The sequence below is a fragment of the Podarcis bocagei genome (assembly GCF_964188305.1).
Source record: "Podarcis bocagei genome assembly, chromosome: 17".
Lineage (NCBI taxonomy): Eukaryota > Metazoa > Chordata > Lepidosauria > Squamata > Lacertidae > Podarcis > Podarcis bocagei.
In genome coordinates, this window is record NC_138143.1 from 40,786,145 (window position 1) to 40,811,894 (window position 25,750).

A 25,750-nucleotide genomic window follows, 5' to 3' on the forward strand; every position below is an offset into this window, starting at 1 on the left:
AGTTCACTTGCAGAATATGAACAGATGTCTTTTCAAAAGGAGCATCGGGTGATATTGCCGACAACCCTAGTTAGCGATAAAAAAACATCCGGTGCGGCGCGAAGAAATTTTATTTTCTTTTTATTCTGTTTTGTTATTAGTATGAAAAGTGGGGAATTCGTGGAAGGGAATTTGGGTCGACTTTAGAAAAAGGATTTAAGATTTGAGAATGAGCACTGATGTATAAATTTTGATGTTGTAAAATTGGTTTTTAAAATTGAACTAAATATAAAAAGGTTAAAAACTGGGGCTAAGAACTTGTTGAATTAACAATTTGAATTGGAATATAAGAAGGGGAGGTGTGGGGAAGTCAGGGAAAGATGTTATAGAAAAATAAGGATTGTAAATTGTATATGTTTCCTTTTTTTGTTTTTTAATGTATTAAAATGGAAAATTCTTAATAAATATCTATTTAAAAAAGAAAGAAAGAAATTTGCATTCTGAAATTGCGACCCAGAGTTGGGGGGGTCGGGAGTGAAATAAAGCAGATAAATTCCGTGGTGTAGCTTGCAAAATGCAACCGCCAGCCGCTTCTGCTGCTTCTTCTTCCAGGGCGCCGCCTTCGCGCCGAAATTAATAAAGAAACCGAGGAGGATACGCGGTCGAGATGCGGCCGCCGGGAGTCGGGGGCGGCGGAGGGGAGTCTCCTCGGGTTGCCGGAGGCGGAGCGGGGGGCGACGAGGCCCGGCCCGAGGAGGCGAGGCGAGGAGCGCAGCGGGCGCGCCCGGCCTTTGTCTGGCCCGGGAGCCCAGGAGGAGGAGAGGTAGGGAGGCGCGCGGTGCCCGGCTCTCCGCTCGAGGAGTCCGGCCGAGGGGACGGGCCGCCCGGGGTGGAGCCGGCAGAGAGAGGGCTATTTCTCCGCTGCCCGGAGGAGGCCCTCCCGCCGGGGCTCCTTCCAGCCCCCCTAGCATTTCCATGCAGATGGGGGCTTCTTCCCCTGCCCGGAAAACCCGGGGGGGGGGTTGGCGGGGGGGCGTTTCACTTGGAGGCCTCCTCCTTTTAGCCCCCGGGGGTGCCCAGGAGAGGGGAAGGGGTGCTGGGGGGGGGGGGCTTCAGCTTTTGCTGCTCATTTACTTTTTTTTAATAATCTTTTATTAGGTTTTATCAATAAAAAAGTTCAGAAAAATACAAAGATACAAACATTAAACACAAAAAGGAAAAAGAAAAAACACATATAAAAGAAAAGAAAACTCCCTCTTTTTTTTTATTTCTCATCTTTAGTTAACTTATTTTCCTGACTTCCTCACGCCTCCCTTTTTTGTATCCCGTTTAAAAATTGGTTCAGCAAATTCATATCCAATTTAGCTTATCTATTATCAATCCCATCTTACATTTTACCTTGTTGCTAGAACCCCTTCAGTTCATTTCAACGTCATCTTTTGCTGCTCATTTACTCCTCTGCACCCGTTTTCCACCAAGCTCCACCCTGGTTCCCTGTTGCAGACCCTCCAGCATTTCTCCAGTGAAAATAGGGATGCCCTATTCCATAATAATAAAGGGACGCGGGTGGCGCTGTGGGTTAAATCACAGAGCCTAGGGCTTGCCGATCAGAAGGTCGATGGTTCGAATCCCCACGACGGGGTGAGCTCCCATTGCTCGGTCCCTGCTCCTGCCCACCTAGCAGTTCGAAAGCACATCAAAGTGCAAGTAGATAAATAGGTACCGCTCCGGCGGGAAGGTAAACGACGTTTCCGGGTGCTGCTCTGGTTCGCCAGAAGCGGCTTAGTCATGCTGGCCACATGACCCAGAAGCTGTACACCGGCTCCCTCACCTAATAAACCGAGATGAGCGCCGCAACCCTAGAGTCGCCTTTGATGGGACTTAACCACCCTGGGGTCCTGTTGTTGTTGTTGTTTAGTTGGGTCCGACTCTTTGTGACCCCCTGGACCAGAGCACGTCCACGGCCTCCCACAGTTTGGTCAGACTCATGCTGGTAGCTTCGAGAACACTGTCCAACCATCTCATCCTCCGTCGTCCCCTTCTCCTTGTGCCCTCCATCTTTCCCAACATCAGGGTCTTTTCCAGGGAGTCTTCTCTTCTCATGAGGTGGCCAAAGTACTGGAGCCTCAGCTTCAGGATCTGTCCTTCCAGTGAGCACTCAGGGCTGATTTCCTTCAGAATGGAGAGGCTGGATCTTCTTGCAGTCCATGGGACTCTCCAGAGTCTCCTCCAGCACCAGAATTCAAAAGCATCAATTCTTTGGCGATCAGCCTTCTTTATGGTCCAGCTCTCACTTCCATACATCACTACTGGGAAAACCATAGCTTTAACTATACAGACCTTTGTTGGCAAGGTGATGTCTCTGCTTTTTAAGATGCTGTCCAATGAAAATAGGGATGTCCTATTCAGCAACAACGGGACGCGGGTTAAACCACAGAGCCTAGGACTTGCCGATCAGAAGGTCGGCGGTTCAAATCCCCGCAGCGGCGTTAGCTCCCGTTGCTTGGTCCCTGCTCCTGCCAACCTAGCAGTTCAAAAGCACATTAAGTGCAAGTAGATAAATAGGTACTGCTCCGGCGGGAAGGTAAACGCCGTTTCTGTGCGCTGCTCTGGTTTGTCAGAAGTGGCTTAGTCATGCTGGCCACATGACCCAGAAGCTGTACGCCGGCTCCCTCGGCCTATAGAGCGAGATGAGCACCGCAACCCCAGAGTTGTCCACGACTGGACCTAATGGTCAGGGGTCTCCTTTACCTTTACCTAAGGAAAAGCGTTACATTCCAGGATCAAATCAGACACTGGGACGGCGCTTGTAAATCCAGGACTGCCCCTGGAAAATAGGGACACTTGGATTGTCTGCTGTTCTCTCAGCCTGATCCAACAGGATAATGCACTACCACCACCAGCAGCTATTTCATAAGGTTTTAGGCTGCACTTCCTGTGTCTCAAGACTGGGCCATTCAAACTATATTCATTTATTGCATTTATGTCCCAATTTTCCTCCAAAGGTGCTCAAGGTGGCATAACAATCAGGAGGAGGCCGATTAGGGGCTGGTGGTTTCTCCTTCTTCAGCCGTGGAGGGGAAAGAGGAGGGCAATGGCAGTGGCAGGAGAGGAGCCACCAGTATTGAAGCTGCGCTGCCGCTGCGTTCAGCTCCATCCCCTGGTTCCTCCTGACATCCCTGTATCACACATACACCATGCGTGCATCATCACACACACACACACACACACCATCTTCTGCTCAAGTTGGCACCTCTGCCCTGAACTGCCTATAATTATTCAATATTTGTCCCACAAGTAACAATATCTGGTCACTCCTGTTCTACACCACACTTGAGGCTATTGCGTTGTGGGCCCTTCCTCTACAGCAGAGCTTTCCAAACTGTGTGTTGCAACACATTAGTGTGTCGGCTGCAGTGTGTAGGTGTGTTGCACGAATGCTCCCCGCACTTCTCCCAGGTGTGGAAAGGGGTTAGTTTAACCTCCACTTTCCTAGTGAAACTGAATTACTGCGTCGCAGAATGCCGCATGTCTAAAAAGTGTGTCACCAAAATGAAAGTGTGGTGAGCTCTGATCTACAAGGAAGAGGGATGATGATGATTTGCTTAATGCTGAAATTGCACAGTTGTGGGTTTGTACATACAGCAAAGAGTCTCATGGTACCTTTACTAATAACACATACATTTATTTATGCATTTATTTATTTCGTAAGATTTATATACTGCTTATTGTGAAAACCAACCAACCAACCAACCGCAAGGTGGTTTCCAAAGAGACTTTAAAACCTTACTTTCCAACCACTGGAAATGACCACTGGGGGGGAGCACAAAGAGAAGAAATGAGTGAGGCATATGCGCCAGCGAAACCAGACACCTTCATCTGCCCCACCTGCAACAAAACATGTCTCTCCTGTATTGGTCTCTACAGCCACAGTATGTGCTGTAACTCTCCAGCGGTTTGACTGAAACAGATTAAAATTACCTCAGTTTTCTAAGGATCTGGGTAGGCTTCTAAACAAGAACGTTTATCATGGATGAGTGTCCCTTTTATCAGATACAATAAATGCTATCCTTACTTGGCAGACACAGAAGAAAAAATGTAAAAAGTGAGTTCTGAGGGAAAGGGAGGTGGGGACACCAGACTGTGACAATTACATTAAAACCTAAATGTATGTAAAATAAGTACAGCAACCATTCAAAAATGAAATATCCTGGCATTGGTAGATTGCAGCATAATCCATTCCTAACCATGTCTGCTCAGAAATAAACTATTTTGAATTCAATGAGGCTTAGGCTGAAGTAAATGAGATTACAGTTGCAGTCTTAATTAGCACCTGTAATGGGATAAAAACCTGCTATCGTGATTAAGGCTGCACACACACACACAGTACCCATATCTGTTGTAACAAAGTGCATTGTGTTTTGCGGGGCAGAAGGGAGGTGTGTTGAAGGGACTGAAAATTTAATAATCGAATTTGCATTATTTCTACTAGCAGATTCAATTAGCAAACTGTCCAGGCAACTGATTGCAGTTCTTGTTCTCTGTCCCTCTCACACTTTTGAAAGAAAGCAATTGTGATACAAAAACTTGTACAATTCTGCACCTACCTACCTGGGAGTAAGTCCCATTGAATTCAGTAGAACTTACTTCTGAGTAGACATGAACAGGATCCTGCTGTGAACAGGGATTTTTAAAAAAACGTGCTAGTATACCAGTGAATTCATTTATGATGAGAAATACACCGGATAATTATAAAACTGCTTTGTGGCCAGAGGAATACAGCTTTTTATTTGACAGAATGAATAAAAGTTGGAATTAGTGAATTGATGTCCACAGTATTTAATACATAAGAAATCCACCGTTTTCTTCATATTTGGACAAATGCAGGTTTCATCCAAAGAGCTCGAGGCAATATACATTGTTATCCTTCATCCATTTTATCCCCACCAGAACCCTGTGAGTTAGATCAGACTGGAGAAAGGACTAATAGGCCCATGGCAATTGCTATTGCATGGGGAAATGGTGATGTTAACCTAGGTCTTCCAGTTAAAGTAATGGATTACTTTGTGTATGAACTTCAGCAGGTAGATCCATACAATCTTTTCTCACTGCAAACTAATTTTTGCAGCCACCTTGTGGAGAATATCTGTATTAACATACCCTTTGTTCAATGGATTGAGTTTACACGGGTTTAGCAGGAAATGGGATCTAAGTAAGGAATTGTTGACACTCTTGGGCAAATGCAGCCATAATCTTTGACTGTTGGTGATCTGTCTTCATGTTCTGCTACCCACACGGAGCTGCTTCAAACCAATAGATAGAGTGGTACCTCGGGTTAAATACTTAATTTGTTCCAGAGGTCCGTTTTTAACCTGAAACTGTTCTTAACCTGAAGCACCGCTTTAGCTAATGGGGCTCCCGCTGCTGCCGTGCTGCCGGAGCACGATTTCTGTTCTCATCCTGAAGCAAAGTTCTTAACCCGAGGTAATATTTCTGGGTTAGTGGAGTCTGTAACCTGAAGCGTATGTAACCTGAAGCGTATGTAACCTGAAGCGTATGTAACCTAAGGTACCACTGTATAGGGTGTAGTGCTTTCTACTCTGATGGTGGGCAGAGAGGAGACTGCCGAGAGGGCTGGGTCTACAACTGACTTCCCACAATGGAAAAAGATGGCCACCTGTCTGTCTTGGGAGACAACTGGAGAAAAACTCCACCTAAGTCCCAATATCCTTCAAGCTGCCAGGAATGCCCTTGGCAATAGAGGCTCTCACTTTCCTCCATTTAAATGCAAAACCCCTCAGGACCAGACTTCAGTGGAGTTAAATAATCATAATCATAATATGGTAATTTTATTTTTTGTATTTGTTCTCAAGACATGACCTGGATGGGAGTGGGATTTGAGTGAAGGGCAAAGAGCACAACAGTTTCAAGCCAAACCCCAGACAGCTTCTCCTTGCCGCAACTGCTTTCTCCTACTGGAAACTAGGAGGAAGTGCTTTTTGGTGGGCTGTTTCCTAATCAAACCACTCAAAGGCACTTCCTCTCAGTACCAGGCATGCTGAGAGTAGGAGAAAATGCAACTGTGGGTAGCATGGATAGGGGGTGGGAGGGAAAAAAGGGAGGTGCTTCCTTCTTTCCTCTCTTATGTCCCTTCCACCCTGCTGTGGATTTTTGATGGATGCCACTAGTAAGTTACCGTTGTCATTGTTAATCTCTTGATGTGCAGGGGGGCCTGTTTAATGATCCTGGAATGCAGAAGACGCACGTCGGCAAGACATCCTGACTGAAAACCTACGTGGTTTGCAACAGCAAAGTAAGTCAACCCGTAGACTTGATTAAAATTAAATTACCTGCTTATCCTGCCGCTGTGTCAGGAGACACAAGTCAGTATATACCGGTGTCCCACAACCTTCACAAATTGAGGGGAGCTGGGTGAAGAGAAAAATACTTACTTCTTTGTGGCTTTTATGTCCCACGTCTATCTCTAAGGAGCTCAAGGTGGCATGTGTGATTCTTTCTCCTCCTTATTTAATCCCCACAGCAACTGTCAGGGAACTGCCATCGGCTCAGGGGCAAGGGAGGAAAGACGGATGGATTACAGAGAGCCCCCAAAGATAGAATCATAGAATCATAGAATCATAGAATCATAGAGTTGGAAGAGACCACAAGGGCCATCGAGTCCAACCCCCTGCCAAGCAGGAAACACCATCAGAGCACTCCTGACATATGGTTGTCAAGCCTCTGCTTAAGGACCTCCAAAGAAGGAGACTCCACCACACTCCTTGGCAGCAAATTCCACTGTCGAACAGCTCTTACTGTCAGGAAGTTCTTCCTAATGTTTAGGTGGAAAGATCTTGGGAAGCAGCACGTCCTCAGCAGAGGAAGGAAGCCACGCCTCTAGTGGGGAGGAGATGCAGGGCTCGGAGGAGGCAAGGCGGTGCCAGGACACCTTGCCTGAACAAAGCGGGGAGGAGAGAGGTTCCCCGTTACCCACGCCTTCCTTGCGCAGTAGGCTTTCGCGCAGAGAGGGGAGGCGTAGGCTGGGGGTCAAGAGACTACTCTGCTGGGGAAGATTTAAGGACCGCCCACTCTCAGATTCTGCCAGTGAATGAGCAAGACGTGGAATAGAGGCGCTCTGCATTGTAAAGGTTTTTAGCACCAATAATAAAGCTCTAGAACAGACCAGTGAGGCATCTTGCCTGATTGCTATTGAGCAACCACCCAGTAGCCCTAACAGCAATCCTGTGAGGCAGGTTAGCTGAGACGAAGAAGAAGAAGAGTTTGGATTTGATATCCCGCCTTTCACTCCCCTTCAGGAGTCTCAAAGCGGCTAACATTCTCCTTTCCCTTCCTCCCCCACAACAAACACTCTGTGGGGTGAGTGGGGCTGAGAGACTTCAGAGAAGTGTGACTGGCCCAAGGTCACCCAGCAGCTGCATGTGGAGGAGCGGAGACGCGAACCCGGTTCCCCAGATTGCGAGACTACCGCTCTTAACCACTACACCACACTGGCTCTTTGACCAGCCTAGGGTCATTAAGCTTCATGGCCAAGTGGGGAGTTGAACAATGGTCTGTCAGGTCCTACTCTGACACTCTAACCACTACACCACACTGTGCACAGTTGCACAGTGAAGCTGTCGTCTGAGTGTGGATTTAAGCATTAGTATCAGATCAGCAAATGCAGCCGTCAAAGGTATAGTGTTTCTTCCTTCCACATCATTAGCATTCAATAGCTGAGGTTTGGCAATGATCAGCCCAGCTTGGAACCACATACTGAATGATGTATGACAATGAAACTGGGAGACTTGAGCACTCAGACCTTATCATAAGCAAGAGATGGTCGTGAGCTGAGAAGTGATATTGAATATATTATTCAATAGGGGAAACCAGCAGTCCAGTCCTGATTCTGCTAATCGCCACAATTTCAATTCTTTTTAATCCAATGCAATAAATCATGAGTGGTTAGAACTCCATGGTCTTCTCTTCCTTGACCTCCAGTTCCTGCATCTTTCCAGATTAAATATGAGCTTTTACAAAGGAGAGAAGTAAGGCATCGTGTCCCCATAGAACTGTCTTTAGACTGTTGCTTTTTAACTTGTTCATAAAATGAACTAGAATTCGGGCAGAGCAGTGAAGTGGCCAGCTTTGCAGAGGACATGAAACGATTTCTGTTACATAAAGCGAACAAACAATTCAGAAAGGTGACAAAGATTGCAAATGGTTAGCAATGGACTTTAGGCCAAAGAAATAATTTCTCCAGCTCAGTGGAATGAGAGCAGGAGGAGCCCCAAATTTAGGCCTGGCGGAAGCACGGTTCCATTTCTGCCCTCCCTTTTCCGAAGGATATCTATATTTTAATAGCACATATGTGTGAAGTGGGGGGGATTCTGTTAGCTGCCTAGAACCATCTTGTTCTCGGCTCATTTCCTATGTTTTTCTGAGTCATCCAGGAAAAGACTAAAACATTGCTGATTCATTTCCAGATGGCAAAAGTTGACGGTGTGATAAATGAGGACGCTGCCAGATTTGAAATTCTTTGGCACTGCTTGGTAAGATGTGTCCATTCCAACCTTGTACGCCTGTTATCATCAGATAAAGAATGTATGGTCTTCCCCTATGCATTACCCAAAGCTCTCTTGAAGTCTGGCACTTTGAAAAGGGCTTTGTGGTTTCCTAGGGTTCTAGGTGCCTAGGTAAAGGTAAAGGGACCCCTGACCGTTAGGTCCAGTCGTGGCTGACTCTGGGGTTGTGGCGCTCATCTCGCTTTATTGGCCGAGGAAGCCGGCGTCCAACTCCCGGGTCATGTGGCCAGCATGACTAAGCCGCTTCTGGCGAACCAGAGCAGCGCACAGAAACGCCGTTTACCTTCCCCCTGGAGTGGTACCTATTTATCTACTTGCACTTTGACGTGCTTTCGAACTGCTAGGTTGGCAGGAACAGGGACCAAGCAATGGGAACTCACCCCGTTGCGGGGATTCGAACCGCCGACCTTCTGATCGGCAAGTCCTAGGCTCTGTGGTTTAACCCACAGCGCCACCCGCGTCCCTAGGTGCCTAGGATGTGGCAAAATGAGCCCAGTGTGGACAAGAATAGGCCAAAGTTTTGACCTCTGCATGTAAATAGCATTGATTATAAAACAACATTTGGGAGAATATTGTTTTTAAAGGATAGAAAAGGGGTAATACCAGAAAAGTCCAGTCTGCCTAAAAGCATTCTTGGTAATTATTGTAGAAGGTTAAACAAACCTTGTCTTTGCTTTCAAGTTTAAGCTGCAAAGGATGGGTAATACCTAAACAATACAGTATATCGTCTCCTAGTGTCTAAATCCATTGCTACAAATGCTATATTGAATTCCACCCAAAGTATCTCCAGAAATGTATAGCTGAGGGTAAAAGGCATACAATAATATGCATAATATAATATATTTTCTGTGAACTGCCCTGAGACCTTCAGGTATAGGGCGGTATATAAATTCAACAACAACAACAACAACAACAACAACAACAACAACAACAACAACAACAATAATAATAATAAATAATATTTAACATTAAAAACCCATTTCCATCTTGTGAAAACAATGTTGGAAAGCTATGAGAAAGGTAAAAACAGAAGTAAGGAGGAGGCAAAAAAACTCATTTGTAAACCTTCTTTGAGAGACTGCTGTTAATTTATAATTTTGAGGCATAAAATGTTCGCATGTCTTGTGTTATTTTCTTTTTGGTTACTGTCTGCATTAATTTTGTATCGAACGAATCCTTGATGTTTACAGGGCCCATGACTTTAAAAATATATTCCTGTGGTAATGGCAGGACTGAAAAAGTGGATTTTGCAAGGCCTTATGCTTTCCAAGAGCCCGGAAGGACAAGCACCAGTTATCTATTACACAATGATTCAAGGACCTTGCTACATTTGAACATATTTCTTATAAACATCAATTTTGTCTGGATATCTGTCAGGACATTTGGACGGTGTATATTGACTTATGGTTGTAGCCAAGGCAGCACTAAAGTAACCATCCTGTCCGCACAAGGATATCTGCTTGTACAAAAGGGTTTTCCTCTCTTCTCCCAGGCTCCCCCTAGTCTGTTCTAGGGGGTCTCCCGACCTTCCAGAGCAAATCTGGGGAGGGCATGGGGTGCACATGGGACAGGGGCCATTGCCCAAGCAGAAATATTTGCATTAAAGGGGTGTGCTAATTGAATACTACTCATCGCATATGTTCAAACTGAGGTTGCTATATTGATGGTTACTGGATTACTAATGTGAGCTGATGTTTTCTTTTTCTCTTTTGCCTTGTTTCCCCCCATTTGTTTATTTTTTTGTTGTTAAATTTGCTATAAAAATATCCCATTAAATTTTTCATCATTAAAAAGGTAGGCATTAATAGTATACTATCTATCTATCTATCTATCTATCTATCTATCTATCATCTATCTATCTATTTATTTATTTATTTCCAATGCCATATTGCAGATAAGCAGCTCCATAGAGCCATTACGGTGGTACCTTGGGTTACATACGCTTCAGGTTACAGACGCTTCAGGTTATAGACTCCACTAACCCAGGAATAGTACCTCGGGTTAAGAACTTTGCTTCAGGATGAGAACAGAAATCGCACAGCGACAGCGCAGTGGCAGCAGGAGGCCCCATTAGCTAAAGTGGTGCTTCAGGTTAAGAACAGTTTCAGGTTAAGAACGGACCTCCGGAACGAATTAAGTTCTCAACCCGAGGTACCGCTGTACACTAAACAAGGGTTTGCATAAACCGTTATTTCAAACCCAAATCATGGTTTGGGTTTACAGGTACATGAAATAACCATGATTAGGAGCTGCAAGCCTTCTCTTGTTTCCATCTGCTCAACAGTCATAGTTTAAAAGGAAAAAAACCAATTTGGGGTGGGGGTACAGGTGCCCTTATAGATTGAGCAATGCCTGTAATTAGTTTTTCAATTTCAACATTGCTGGACATATATGCACACCACACAAAGTGAAACCCATGGTTTAGTGGAATAATAATAATAATAATAATAATAATAATAATAATAATAATAATAATAATAAATTATTTGTACCCCGCCCATCTGGCTGGGTTTCCCTAGCCACTCTGGGCGGCTTCCATAGAAACCAAAATACAATAAAATATCACAGATTAAAAACTTCCCTGAACAGGGCTGCCTTAAGATGTCTTCTAAATGTCAGGTAGTTATTTATCGCTTTGACATCTGATGGGAGGGCGTTCCACAGGGCAGGCGCCACCACCGAAAAGGCCCTCTGCCTGGTTCCCTGTAGCTTTGCTTCTCGCAGTGAGGGAACCGCCAGAAGGCCATCGGTGCTGGACCTCAGTGTCCGGGCAGAATGATGGGGGAGGAGACGCTCCTTCAGGTATACTGGACCAAGGCCATGTAGGGCTTTAAAGGTCAGCACCAACACTTTGAATTGTGCTCAGAAACATACTGGGAGCCAATGTAGGTCTTTCAAGACCGGTGTTATGTGGTCTCAGCGGCCGCTCCCAGTCACCAGTCTGGCTGCTGCGTTCTGGATTAGTTGTAGTTTCCGGGTCACCTTCAAAGGTAGCCCCACGTAGAGCGCATTGCAGTAGTCCAAGCGGGAGATAACCAGAGCATGCACCACTCTGGCGAGACAGTCCGCAGGCAGATAGGGTCTCAGCCTACGTACCAGGTGGAGCTGGTAAACAGCTGCCCTGGACACAGAATTGACCTGCGCCTCCATGGACAGCTGTGAGTCCAAAATGACTCCTAGGCTGCGCACCTGGTCCTTCAGGGGCACAGTTACCCCATTCAGGACCAGGGAGTCCTCCACACCAGCCCGCCCCTTGTCCCCCCAAAACAGTACTTCTGTCTTGTCAGGATTCAACCTCAATCCATTAGCTGCCATCCATCCTCCAACCGCCTCCAGGAAATGCACAATATATTACTTAACCTTCTAGAAAGGAGACTGCTGCAACATTGCTTCTTCACAGCCTTTTCAGCTCAGCACTGCTTAACTGCTTAGCAGTTAAGCAAAGGTTTTGCTTCATATGAGGCTGATTGTAGTTCAAGTCTCTCTTCCTCATCACAATCTGTAACTGAGCCAAAGTAAAAGGGAGCTGCTCTTAAGAAGCCAGTGCATTTATGTGGTCACAGTAAGCCACAAAAAGGTAAAGGGACCCCTGACCATTAGGTCCAGTCGTGACCGACGCTGGGGTTGCGCTGCTCATCTCGCTTTATTGGCCGAGGGAGCCGACGTACAGCTTCCGGGTCATGTGGCCAGCATGACTAAGCCGCTTCTGGTGAACCAGAGCAGCGCACGGAAACGCCATTTACCTTCCCACCGGAGTGGTACCTATTTATCTACTTGCACTTTGACGTGCTTTCGAACTGCTAGGTCAGCGGGAGCTGGGACCGAGCAACGGGAGCTCACCCCATCGTGGGAATTCGAACTGCCGACCTTCTGATCGGCAAGTCCTAGGTTCTGTGGCTTAACCCACAGTGCCACCTGCGCACAGTAAGCCATACTCTGGCTTTTTGGGATGTGCAAACCGGGCCACAGCTAGCACCAGCTGTGGCTTGTAACTTCCTTTCAAACTGTGGTTACTGATACTGGTTTGCTCCTGGATTGCAAACCTTGATGTGTCCATTCAGACATCACAGCAAACAATGGCTTTGGTGTGATGCCTGAACATAGTTATAGTAGAGCCAGTTATATCATGTATTGTTTGACCTAGCTGTGTATACAAATCCTCATGCATTTCCATGCTCTTCAAGTAGAACATTGATGGGGGGGAGGGGAGTGGCAGGAAAAGTATTTCTGAGGAGATTCTTGCAATCTACTCCCAAGCTTCTGCTGCTATGAAATGTAAAGATGCATAATAACATTTTACATTTTCCCCCTTGTTCCTGTATTTTGTTTTAAACAGACTTTGGGGCAAAGTGGAGGAGATTCGAAAGCGGCGCACTCAGGGTCTTGATTAATTTTCCAGTTTTTGCATGAAGGCACCAGGTGAAAGTTTAATTGTTTTCATGTGTAAATTGGATAAACAGATTATTTTCTCTCTCTGAAGATACGAGGTGAACCGCTCTTCATCTGAGGAAGCGTGTATAGGGATGGTGCCATATAAATACTGCTAACAATAATTTCAGACAGGTACATGTTGGGAATGGGTTTGCAGTGAGCTCAGATGGCAATGTTGAAGGTGGATTCTGACCTGGGAGGTGGATAAAGTCCCAGTAAAGTTTCTGTTACTGTGCTAGTGAAGGTGTGTGTGTGGTTTGTTATGTTGATTAATGTATTGCACTTGGAAGAGATTTTACAGACATTTGCAGTATTGTCTGCCTATCTTTCTATATGTCTTGCCGTGAGCAGGATTCCCCAGCGTGACATCTGTGGATGGAACCAGTAGAAGAATTCTGTGCATCTGTGCTCTCCAATTCTACAGAAAGAGAATTTATAGGTGAGATAGAACAGTCCAAAAAAGAAAGTGGTTTCTATCAAATATCTCATCCTGGTCTCGCTTTATGCACGGTGTGGCTGGAAACACACTTTCTAGCTGGTCTTTACTAATCTTCGTCACTAATGGCAGTACAACGGACACTTGGGTTGGGAACATGATCTGTGCGGGAAGCACGTTCACAACCCGCAGCATCCGCAACCCGCAGCGCTGCATCTGCGCACGTGCGGGTTGCGATCTGGTCTTCTGCGCATGCACAAAGTGTGATTTAGCGCTTCTGCGCAAGCGCCGAAACCCAGAAGTAACCTATTCAGCCCAGTGCGCAACCCGAAATCGCGCAACCCAAAGCGCTTGTAACCCGAGTTATGCCTGTATAGATGTCCTCACTCTCTCTTCTGCACCTTTGTCTCAGGTGGCCGATGTGTAGTTATGCTTTCCTTATGAGGCAACACTGGGGTGGGCGAGTGGCAGCACTGAGCAGCATGCGCTTCTTGCCAGGCCCTTCCCCTGAGAAAGATTGGGCAGGGAGTGGACTGGGCAACTCCAGTTTCAAATCCATGTTTATTTGGTGGGGAAGGATTAGTCCCCCCCCTTTCCCACTTCTCACCTTCATGGGGTCATTGCCAGCATGAATTGCCTCTCTCCTTGGCTGTTAACTTGCCTGTGCCTGCCTCACACCCATCTCCCCAAAGTCATGCCATGAAGTGTCTTCTAGTTATTCCGCTCTAGCCTGTAGGATTCTTAAAGTCCTCAGGGGCCATGTCATGCCTACTTTTCAGGCTACTATTCATATTATTGGTCTAAATCCTCCTATCTGATGCTTCTGCTTTCTAGGAAACTATGAGATCCCAAGTGAGTACGAGGAAGAGATTCCTCCCGGAGATGATGCAGAGAAGGTGCAGCAAGATGAGCTTCTACTGAGACAAAATGAAGAAAATGCTCCTCAAAGTCATGGAGGAGCCATTGAAGATGAACAGATGCAAGACAATTGTCCTGATCAGCAGCATAATGAATCTGCAGATCGAGGTGGTAGCCTAGGACTCCTCCAGGACATCGTGTCTCCACCTGGGATTCCCTTGGGAGTAGAACCTTTCCGTTACACCGAGGGTGGGGAGAGCGTCGAATATAATTCAAGCCTTAATGTCCAACCTGAGATCTCTCCAGTGGGAGAGAAGCCTCATAAGTGCACTGAATGTAGCAAGAGCTTCAGCTGGCGCTCTGACCTTATTAAACACCAGAGAATTCACACGGGGGAGAAGCCCTACATATGCAGTGAATGTGGGGAGAACTTCACGGTGAGCTCTCACCTTTTTACACATAGGAGAATCCATACCGGAGAGAAGCCTTTCCTTTGTCCCGAGTGTGGGAAATGCTTCAGTCGGAACTCGCACCTTGTGAACCACCAAAGAACCCACACGGGAGAGAAACCCTTTGAATGCAGCGAATGCGGGAAAAGCTTCAGCGATTTCTCAACCCTGACTCAGCACCAGAGAACGCACACAGGCGAAAAGCCCTATATATGTGTTGAGTGTGGGAAAGGCTTTATACAGAGTTCACATCTCGCAAGGCACCGGAAAACCCACATGGGAGAGAAACCCTACAAGTGTGCTGAGTGCGGCAAAGGCTTCCGATACAAGACACACCTTGTACAACACCACAGACTTCACATAGGATAGGGAAGCAGGGGGAGGACGACTGCTTCGCCTATAAAAGCTAATGAATGTTCTAAGTTTCATGGGGAAATGAAATAAAGAAGGAACCTGAAGAAACGTAGCGTTTTTAACTGTAGTGTACAGAGGCCAGAGCTGTACTTTAAGTAGGAAACATGTTTGCTGTGCGTAAACCATTGCTTGCCAAGTCAGTGTTTAAACTATGGGTGGCATGTGTGTCTGGAAATCCTGGCCAAATTTATGTGGAAGGACTTGTGTGGCACTGGGGCAACAGCCAGTAGGGTGGCGCTTCCCCAAGCAACAGGGAGGGAGCCTGGATGTAGCAAGTCAGGTAATTTGGGGAACTGGGTGAGTATAGTTGATGGATTGATGAGTTCAACAAAGCAGAGTTCAACAAAGAATGGGAACTTTGGACCTGTAGGGATACAGTCTCCAGGACCTCAGCTGATGTGCAGTAAGTGAGAGGAGGAACACTTTGTCCTCATTTAGCGAGCAGAAAGCATGCTGTGTTGTGTAGTTGATTCCAAATGGTGACTTTGGAAACCTCTCCCTTTTTCATCTGCAGGTGGGAAAATTCCCCTTCGTCTTTCACGCAATATCTCCCCTGATTGCATTGATGTTTTCTTTGTAAAAATTATATGTATACGCATGCTGCTCTAGGGGTTCAGCTGAACCTGGGGTGGGGGTGGGGAGAGGAAATGGAAGAGCTTTTGAACATGTTAACAGTGTTTACTTTTCTCTGAAATAAAACCTTGGGTTTTTTTAAAAATATAAAAAAGAGTTACCTATTCTTCCATTTTTAACCTGTGCTTGGATTTCTGGTTGAAATGGCATTTGGGTATCTGTAAAGTGTTCAGATGCACTTAATGGACAGTGAAAATCTGGCACTCTGTACAGGGTGAAGAGGCACCGTAGGGTAGGAGGAGTTTTTAGCTGACATGACTTGGGGGCCAGAGTATAGAATCAGCAGGATCAGGTGGTAACTATTTTATGGACCATACTAGAGAAAAATGGGAAACTGAGATGAGAACCAGGCCAAACCCTTCTTTGCACCATATTCTTTAAGAATGTATTTTTCCTCACCCACCCGTTTTTAGCAGCACACCTCATCACCCTTATCACAAAAACCATTGCCACTTGATCATGCGGATTCTATAAAATGGCCCTCAATTAAACTCAATTAAAAAAACCCCACACACAACACTCGTTGCACAGATCATGCATGTCCTGCTGATTTTATATATATGCATTGCTATTATTAACATTTCTCTGCTAGGTGCTTGCAGGTAACCAGTTTGTGACAAATCACTGCTGTCCTTGCAGTTTTGAATGGTGACAGGAGCAGATGGTGGCCCATGAGAGCTGGTGAAGAATTCTGCAGGGATCTGCTTGATCATTATGTCCACAGTGAACGAAAGGGTTCTTGTACTTCATTCAGGCGTTACAGAAAGTGGGTTCCACACTTTTGCTGCTCTGCTGCCTCCCGGCTGACCCCCACCCTCCTTACTTCCTGCCTTCATCCTGCCACGGAGGTCAACCTTAGAGGGTCTTGTTTTTCAGGTAGGCCCTTCTTAGTGGAGCTACTTTGGCAATCCACTGGCTTGTCAGCTCCTTGGCTTCTTCCCATTTGTAGCGAGGTGCATAGCCAAAATCCCGTCGAGCTTTTCTGGAAGAAAAGCTAAAGGGGGTATTGACCAAAGTCACAAGGTGAGTATTGATGCGGGGAATGTATCTGGCAAAAGGCCGGAGTAAGAAACTCACAATCTCCAGCAGCAGACTATAGTAATAGAACATTGTCAAGGGCATTGGTAGTTTGGGTTCAATCCCAAACCCCAGCTCCTTGCTCAGCTCGTAATTTAAGTCCGAATAGCTCATGTGGGGAGTGTCATCTGTGATGTAATAGAATTTCCCTCGGATCCGCTTGACCTTTTCTGGATCCCTCATGGCTTTCGCCACTTGAATGTGAGCCGAAGCAATGTTCCCTACGTAGATGGGATTTACGAGAGCTTCCTTCCTAGATAGCCTTACAAAGACATTATTGTTTTGGATGCTTTCATCGAGATGGCCCAGAAGGAAAGGACTTCCTTCTCCAAAGATGTACGGGGACCTCAAAGCGCACGTCACAAGACTGCTACCATCCTTCAGCGGCTGGCCATCCAGCTGCTGCACAAATTTCTCCGCTACTCTCTTTGATTCAGCGTAAGGAAATTTTCTGGTATCATGGTACACTGTGTCTTCATCGCCATCAACAATGGGGTCCCCTCTTCTGTTTGGACCCATCACTTCAATGCTGCTGGTGAAGACAAAATACTGGACGTTGTTGTGGAAGCAGGCATCCAGGAGCAGCTGTGTACCTTTGCCAAAAAGAAACACGTTAGCAAGGCTGGCTCAAGTTTTGCTACCAGAGGTGGGAAAATGAAAAGAACATTTCCCTGCCCTCTCTCACACATGTGCCTTCTGCCATTTTTAGCGATGACCCAGACCCACCAGCTCACATTGCATTGTGCCAGGCTATCTTTGTAAAGAACTGCTTGCATGAAGCAAGGTGGCAGGTGTTCCCTGTGAGAGGGGCACCTGCTAGGAAGTCGAAAGGCCCTGTAGCTCCTCCCCAGCTTATCCGTTAAAGTGGGTCAACTTACTACACAGCATTTCTGGAAATTTTGACCTGAGGCTTAATTTCAGCCCCTTTTCAGTTCAGTGCTGTCCTACCACTCATTCTGCATAACGTACATCAGTGTGCATAAAAATCCCTCAACGTGTACTAAAACACACCAGGGAACGGCCTGTACTAAACCATTCTCCCTGATGCACTGGTCTTCTACATGCAGGGAGGTTTCTTTTTAAAGAAAAGTGGTTATTCAAACATGCAGTCCTGTCCAGAACCCACTGACTTCAGACTAGTCCCTCATTTTGTAACAGGAGACTCTTACATAGACGGTGGTCTTATGGGATCATTTCATATCAACGTTTAAACGCAGAACATTGTGCACTAAGCATCTGGAGCTGAAACTGCAGTGTAAAGTGGAACAATCTATTCTACCATCTCAGGACTCTGCCTCTGCATCTCTACCTCATTCTGCCCTGTGTCACTCTAGCTTCCCAAGAACAGCTCTGACAGGCTGGGGTGTGGCTGTGTATTCCTGACAGTGCCATGGAAAGGAGACAACAGAGGCTATATTGTGTTGTAGTACATCAGCAGGTGGCTGAAGGGGGTCTAGGAAACAGGAGGAGTCATGGCAAAAGGTGGACACTGAATATTTGGCCTGTGTGTATTCCTTGTGATGCCAGGCCACCCTCTCCCAGAGGTTGTTGTTGCTGCAACAGAAACCACCTTCCCTGCTCTGAATTTCAGCTCCCTGGGGACAGGCTGTGGTTGGTCAGCAGTGAGGGAAAGACATATTCAATAAGCAGAACATACGGTTCTTCATTGTGAACTATATGCTGATCTCCACCAGCAATTTCTAAATAATAATAATAATAATAATAATAATAATAATAATAATAATAATAAAAATAAAATTTATTTATACTCCGCCCATCTGGTTGGCTTCCCCAGCCACATCTGGTGGGAGGGTGTTCCACAGGGAGGGTGCCACTACCAAGAAGGCCCTCTGCCTGGCTTCTCACAGTGAGGGAACCGCCAGAAGGCGCTTGGTGCTGGACCTCAGTGTCCGGGCTTAACGATGGGGGTGGAGACACTCCTTCAGATATACTGGACCGAGGCCGTTTAGGGCTTTAAAGGTCAGCACCAACACTTTGAATTGTGCTCGGAAACGTACTGGGAGCCAATGTAGGTCTTTCAAGACTGGTGTTATGTGGTCTCGGCGGCCACTCCCAGTCACCAGTCTAGCTGCCGCATTCTGGATTAGTTGTAGTTTCCAGGTCACCTTCAAAGGTAGCCCCACATAGAGCGGATTGCAGTAGTCCAAGCGGGAGATAACTAGAGCAAGCACCACTCTGGCGAGACAGTCTGCGGGCAGGTAGGGTACCTCAGCCTACGTACCAGATGGAGCTGGTAAACAGCTGCCCTGGACACAGATTTTACCTGTGCCTCCATGGACAGCTGTGAGTCCAGAATGACTCCCAGGCTGCGCACCTGGTCCTTCAGGGGCACAGTTACCCCATTCAGGACCAGGGAATCCTCCACACCTGCCTGCCTCCCATCCCCCCAAAACAGTACTTCTGTCTTGTCAGGATTCAACCTCAATCTGTTAGCCGCCATCCATCCTCCAACCGCCTCCAGACACTCACACAGGACCTTCACCGCCTTCACTGGTTCTGATTTGAAAGAGAGGTAGAGCTGGGTATCATCCGCATACTGATGAACACCCAGCCCAAACCTCCTGATGATCTCTCCCAGCGGCCGCATGTAGATGTTGAAAAGCATGGGGGAGAGGACAGAACCCTGAGGCACCCCACAAGTGAGAGCCCAGGGGTCTGAACACTCATCCCCCACCACCACTTTCTGAACACGGCCCAGGAGGAAGGAGCGGAACCACTGTATAACAGTGCCCCCAGCTCCCAGCCCCTCAAGACGGTCCAGAAGGATGCTATGGTCGATGGTATCGAACGCCGCTGAGAGATCCAGCAGAACTAGGAAACAGCTCTCACCTTTGTCCCTAGCCCGCCGAAGATCATCAACCAGCGCGACCAAGGCAGTTTCAGTCCCATGGTGAGGCCTGAATCCCGACTTGAAGGGATCCAAATGGTCCGCTTCTTCCAGGTGTGCCTGGAGTTGTTCAGCAACCGCTCGTTCAATCACCTTGCCCAGGAATGGAAGATTTGAGACTGAGCGATAGTTGGCCATCGTGGCCGCATCTAAAGATGGTTTCTTAAGAAGCGGTTTAATAACCGCCTCTTTCAGCGGGTCTGGGAAGGCTCCCTCACGGATCAACTTTGCATCCCCAAATGGAAACCAGAGTTGGAGGTCATACATTTTCTATTACTGGGGAATGATCAAGAGCTCACCAAGTTACTGGCTAAATATCTCTATTTGGTTTTTTTTTGTCGTCGAAATACACTGCAAACGTCTGATCTCCCTGGAGACCTAGAGATGTGACGATAGACTTCTCTGCCTCCTTTCTTGTAGCAAATGTTTTGTGCCACTGGGGAAGTGGTAATTCTGTATTGATTTGTTTTGGATGTTTGTATGTGATGCCAATAAAAGGTTTGGTGATGAATAAGCAGCACAAATCACCTTGCTGAGGTCATTTCAATCGTCTTGCCAACGTTCCTTTCCAAGTGTGTCCCACCCGGATTTCCCTCTGCACAACCCAGTCTTACCTTTCGTGTTGACATCCCAGAGTGTCTGTTTGTCTATATATCCCAAGACATCGATGAGGCAAGCCGTGTGGATGACAAGAGAGACACCTTGGGTAGCTGTGCGGAGGAACGCTGCATCCCGGATATCCCCTTGGATGATTGTCAGGGGAGTTGTAGTCTTCACTTCTGCAAATTATGACATCAGATAAAGGGGTGATCAGCTGTTTGCCTCCATGGGTTCACTAAAGAACAGGAGAATCCCTACCGTTTAATCTATATCAAGGAGAAGCCAAAACGACATGTTTCTCAAGACTTTGGCTGTGTATATACTCAGGGCTGGATTTAGGTTTGATGAGGCCCTAATAAATAATAATAATAATAATAATAATAATAAATTTTTATTTATATCCCGCCCTCCCCAGCCGAAGCCAGGCTCAGGGCGGCTAACAACAATAAAATAATACAACATTCTAAAACCATTTCATTATAAAATTAATTCAAAATCAAATTGATGGCAACCATTGGGCTAGAGTTCTGTGAAGATTGCCAAAGGAGGGAATCAGGCTGTGCTCTGGCCAAAGGCTTGGTGGGACAGCTCTGTCTTGCATGCCCTGCGGAAAGATGTCAAGCCCCTCAGGGCCTTAGTCTCTTGTGGCAGAGCGTTCCACCAGATCGGAGCCACAGCCGAAAAAGCCCTGGCTCTGGTTGAGGCCAGCCTAACCTCCCTGTGGCTTGGGATCTTTAGGGTGTTTTTATTTGCAGACCGTAAATTTCTCTGTGGGACATACCAGGAGAGGCGCTCCCGTAGGTACGAAGGTCCTAGGCCGTATAGGGCTTTAAAGGTTAAAACCAGCACCTTAAACCTGATCCTGTACTCCACCGGGAGCCAGTGCAGCTGGTATAGCACCGGGTGAGTGTGATCCCACGGCAAGGACCCCGTAAGGAGTCTCGCTGCGGCATTCTGCACCCGCTGGAGTTTCTGGGTCAGTCTCAAGGGCAGCCCCACGTAGAGCGAGTTACAATAATCCAGTCTGGAGGTGACCGTCGTGTGGATCACAGTGGCTAAGCTACTGAAGGTAATGGGGCCCTTTATATGAGCAAACCAGTGATCTTTTAGGGAGCAGGCTAGCAGGCGGGGCCCATTACTTACATCATAGGAGCCTACAACACAACACAAAACACTGTTGCTGTATGTAGGTTATATTTTATTTGTTTTTTATATTTTGGAAATGTACATCCAGGTTTTTTTCCCTTTAATTTTTTGGGGGGGCCCCAAGAGAGTGGGGCCCTAAGCTATAGCTTGTTTAGTTTATATGTCAAATCTGGCACTGTATATACTATACCTTGAAAGCACATTCTTTCCCTCAAAGAATTCTGGGTGCTGTAGTTTGTTAAAAGTTGCCGGGAATTGTCACTCTGCAAGAGCTAAACTACAGTGCCCAGAATTCCTTTAAAAAAAACAAACCCCTTTTATTTACACATTTCAATAATTTAGAATCATTTTAACATTTTTAAAACTCGACTTCCTTCCCCCTCTTTCTGTGGTTCCTAAAATGTTTTATATTTTCTGCATATTCTGAATTAACCATCTAGTCATCTACTTTAAATGTATACTCTTATAAAATGGCAGATTATTACAACAATCCTGCCAATGTTCTTATTGTTTAGTTTGTTTGTAAATATTCAACAAGCCATTTCCATTCATTTTTTAAAAGTTTGTTATCTTGATTTCTTATTTTTCCGGTAAGTTTTGCCATTTCTGCATATTCCATGAGTTTTTGTGTCCATTCTTCTTTTGTCAGGACTTCTTCTTTCCATTTTTGAGCAAATAAACATGATTGCCGCTGTAGTCACATACATAAATAAATTTCTATAAAGTTTGGGTAGTTCTGTGCCCAGAATTCTTCTGAGGGAAAAGATGTGTTTTAAAGGTATAGTGTATATGCAAACTGTATGTTAGAGCCAATAAGAAGTAAATGATTCTAGCCGACTTAAGCCTTTTCTAAATCTGTGCTGGATTATGACACATCACTCTTCAGTTCAATTGTATGTATTTTCAAAATGGGGGGGGGGGTGTCTAATTGCCCATAGTCAGTAAGAGATGCCCTTGTGGTCAATGTGTCCAAAAAAAGGGGGGGGGGAGCAGAGTCCACGATGTCTCAGCACTCCACTGCACACTGAAGAAGGCCGAAGGATGCCTGCCTCTTTTTTGAATATTGGTCTTTTTCTTAAAAGCTCATTTTTCTTGCATGACTAACATGACCTTTGTGTAATCCCAAGGAGTCTGTGGCCATTCAGCTTTTCAGTTGGAAGCCATAGGGGCACTGAAAGCTGCCTCCCACAGCTCAATATTGACCAGTTACAAGATTTTTATTAAAGTTTTTCACAATACAGATACAGTTGTACCTTGGAAGTTGAATGGAATCCGTTCCGGAAGTTTGTTCAACTTCCAAAACATTCGGAAACCAAAGCACGGCTTCTGGTTGGCTGCAGGAAGCTCCCGTCAGACGTTCGGGTTCCAAAAAATGTTTGGAAACCGGAACACACACTTCTGGGTTTGCAGTATTCAGGAGCCAGAATGTCCAAGTACCAATGCATTCGGGATCCAAGGTACGACTGTACAATAAGATAAGGACTACCAAAAATACAGGCAACTCCCTATTTACATGGGGGTTGTGTTCTAGTATTGTGCATGTCAGCGGTTATGCATAAGCCCATTACACCCCCACCCTGTTCTGTCCCCTTTGGGGGCCAAAAGTGGCACACATATTGGCAGTCACATATCAATCAGACTCGCACAAAATGGTTGCCAGAGTCCTCTCCTAAAGGCAATTCTCAGCCCCCACCTCCCACGGAAGGTAGCAGCTGCCCCCCCCCCCAGCTCTTATCCGAAATCCTTCCTTTCTCCTCCCAGCCTTTCACCCTGGGAGACCGAGATTACCCTGTCCACCACCCGGAGCCCTCCATCAGCCATCTACCACCCCTTTGAGTACACAATCCCTGGATTTTAACAAACGTACGACTTCACAGAAAAGGAGAAAAGACACACAGAAATTGTCAACGCCCTGAACCTAAAATTGTCTACAACAAAAAGGTCTCAAACTGACCGTAATTGACCTGTATGGAGGATCTGAAAGAGACACTGAATGTTGCTTTTGTTAATTATAGAAAACCTTTTAATATTTCCTGAACTGTACTGCTAGGCATGTTGCTGCTGCTATCCTGGATATTCAGGGGACAATGGGAAACCAGTCTGCCAGGGCTCTAAAGTCAGTCAATTAGTTTTTAAACTGAAGGTTTCTCTATAGAGTAATATACGAACAGCAGCCACAGGAGGTCCTTCCTGCTTTTCCTAGGGCAGTAACCAAAGGAACAGTTGTCCCTTATTTAAACCTAACTTCTGAGGTTTAAGTTTGTTGCCCTTACACCTAATGCCCCTGGTTTTAATTTTTCACTCTGGATTGGTGCCCACACATGCCTGCCATCTAGAGACCACCAGCCCTGCTCCCAGCACAGGCACACAGGCAGGAAAAACTCGCATAGCATCTGAACATTCAGCTGAGCATGTAAAAAGGGAGACATCATTCAATTCCTGTTGTGGAAGCCTCTTTCATTTGTTCATCTGAATACATGGAAGTTGTGGAGATACAGCCCACTCCCAATGAACCTACATCTTATTTTAATGAATTGACTTTTGCACAACTTCGGAAAGCTTTTACAGAGTTACGACTAAATACAATAAACTCTGCTAATAGAGATGGGAGACAAAGAGGCATACCAAAAAACGAATGTGTTTGCATTAGGGGATGTTCCGAAGTAGAGGACCTTATGCATTATATCTTGCGCTGCCCTTTATATAATGATGCAAGAAATTTTTTTTTAGTACCTATAATGACAAGGTCCCCTGGCCAGAACCCCTCTGACATGATTTTATATCTCCTCGCAGACACAGATAAGTACAGCCCACTCAGATGTTTGCCGGTTTCTGACGAGGCTAACTGCAGTCTGCAGGGAGCGCCCAGGTTTGCAAAGTTGCAACCTTATGCCAAAGTATTCCTGTTCCACAGTACAACTGCTGCCCCACTGCTACCCCATTCTACCATCACAGAGCAACATAAAACAGACAACGGCCCTCACATTAAAAAAAACCACACCGTCAAAATATTAACATGAAACACATTTAACCATCCCCAAACAGAAAACTAAACCAGTGAAGAAATATCAGGCCTTTTAAAGAACCACAGTTTAATGACGGGGCCTGAGGCACCTTGTTTGGTGATGGGCAAACATCCTGCTGCACAAAACATATTCTCTGCAGGTAGAAAAGTGGCCTGTCAGGGCGAAGGATCCCAGTACGATATACAATATCTTTATTGTCATTGTCCCATGCAGAACAATGAAATTGAAAAACTACATAAAACTACATAAAAACTACATAAAACTACCACAAAATTACATAAAACTACATTAAAACTACATAAAACTACATTAAAACTACATAAAACATTCAAAAACCCCTAAAAACTCTGAAACCCCATTTTAAAATACACTATGCTATAGAGACCCCTTATGCTGCGTTTAGAACCAGAATTGCATTTGCGTAGAAACTGTTTCTCAGGCGGCTTAGTCCTGGCCTTTATAACCCTATACCTTCTTCCAGAAGGCAGAAGCTGAAAGAGATCATTTCCGAGGTGCGTACTATCCTGTGCTATCTCTGCCGTTTTCTTATGGCACCTGGCAGCATAGATTTGATCTAAGGTGGGAAGATACACTCCTTTCCTGAGCACGCTACCTTTCTATGTGCATCCTGCGAGCTCCCACCTGCGTTCTGAAATGTTTCAGCTCATGCAACACCTCAGTAAGTGAGGCCACTGTCCCGAAATGACCCCACCCCCACGAGATAACCCTACAATTTGGATCCTCACATGTCTTCTCTAAACTCCAGATCTTCCCCTCCCTTCAGAAAGCAAACAGAGAGGAACTTACTTCCAAAACGCTGGAGCGTCTCAGGGCTGAGGGCTTTGTCCGTGGCGCGGACCTCAGCCAGTCCTTCCTCTTCCTCCAGCAACTGGCAGACGATCCTTTGACCAAGGAATCCACCAGCTCCGGTCACCAGACATTTCGTTCCTGCCAAAGACATGGTGGAGAAGCTGCAGCAGTTGACCTAGGACAGCTCTTCCTTCTGAGAGACGAGGAGAAGGGAACAGCAGCGCTTAAAAAATAACAAACTCAGAAGGGATGGCCAGATTCAGGTACCACTATGACTAGAAACTCTAAGAAGTTAGCTGCTCAAAGAGACAGTAATGATTAATGATCCCTACAGTCTCCTCCCTTGTCTGAATTCCTCAGGACAGAGGTGGCAGCTCAGGGTTGTTGCTGTTACTGCCTTC

At 46.0% G+C, this 25,750-nt stretch overlaps 2 protein-coding genes across 3 annotated transcripts; one reads left to right on the plus strand and one right to left on the minus strand.

The window, feature by feature from the left end:
* Nucleotides 1-782: 782 nt before the first annotated feature.
* Nucleotides 783-16,177, plus strand: ZNF697 (zinc finger protein 697). 2 transcript variants are annotated; one of them, XM_081176893.1, is made up of 6 exons: nucleotides 783-802; nucleotides 6,206-6,292; nucleotides 8,463-8,528; nucleotides 12,898-12,980; nucleotides 13,344-13,431; nucleotides 14,263-16,177. In XM_081176893.1, the coding sequence occupies exons 5-6, from the start codon at nucleotides 13,368-13,370 to the stop codon at nucleotides 15,102-15,104; spliced, it is 906 nt and encodes a 301-aa protein (XP_081033019.1). In that variant the 5' UTR covers nucleotides 783-802; nucleotides 6,206-6,292; nucleotides 8,463-8,528; nucleotides 12,898-12,980; nucleotides 13,344-13,367; the 3' UTR covers nucleotides 15,105-16,177. The 2 variants fall into 2 exon arrangements, with proteins under 2 accessions (XP_081033019.1, XP_081033018.1); XM_081176892.1 differs by lacking the exon at nucleotides 783-802 and having other exon boundaries at nucleotides 4,978-6,292.
* Nucleotides 16,178-16,304: 127 nt separating this feature from the next.
* On the minus strand, nucleotides 16,305-25,750 carry HSD3B2 (hydroxy-delta-5-steroid dehydrogenase, 3 beta- and steroid delta-isomerase 2). Its single transcript, XM_081176791.1, has 3 exons — nucleotides 25,347-25,750; nucleotides 20,382-20,546; nucleotides 16,305-17,452 (listed from the first exon to the last, which is right to left on the minus strand). The coding sequence occupies exons 1-3, from the start codon at nucleotides 25,498-25,500 to the stop codon at nucleotides 16,638-16,640; spliced, it is 1,134 nt and encodes a 377-aa protein (XP_081032917.1). The 5' UTR covers nucleotides 25,501-25,750; the 3' UTR covers nucleotides 16,305-16,637.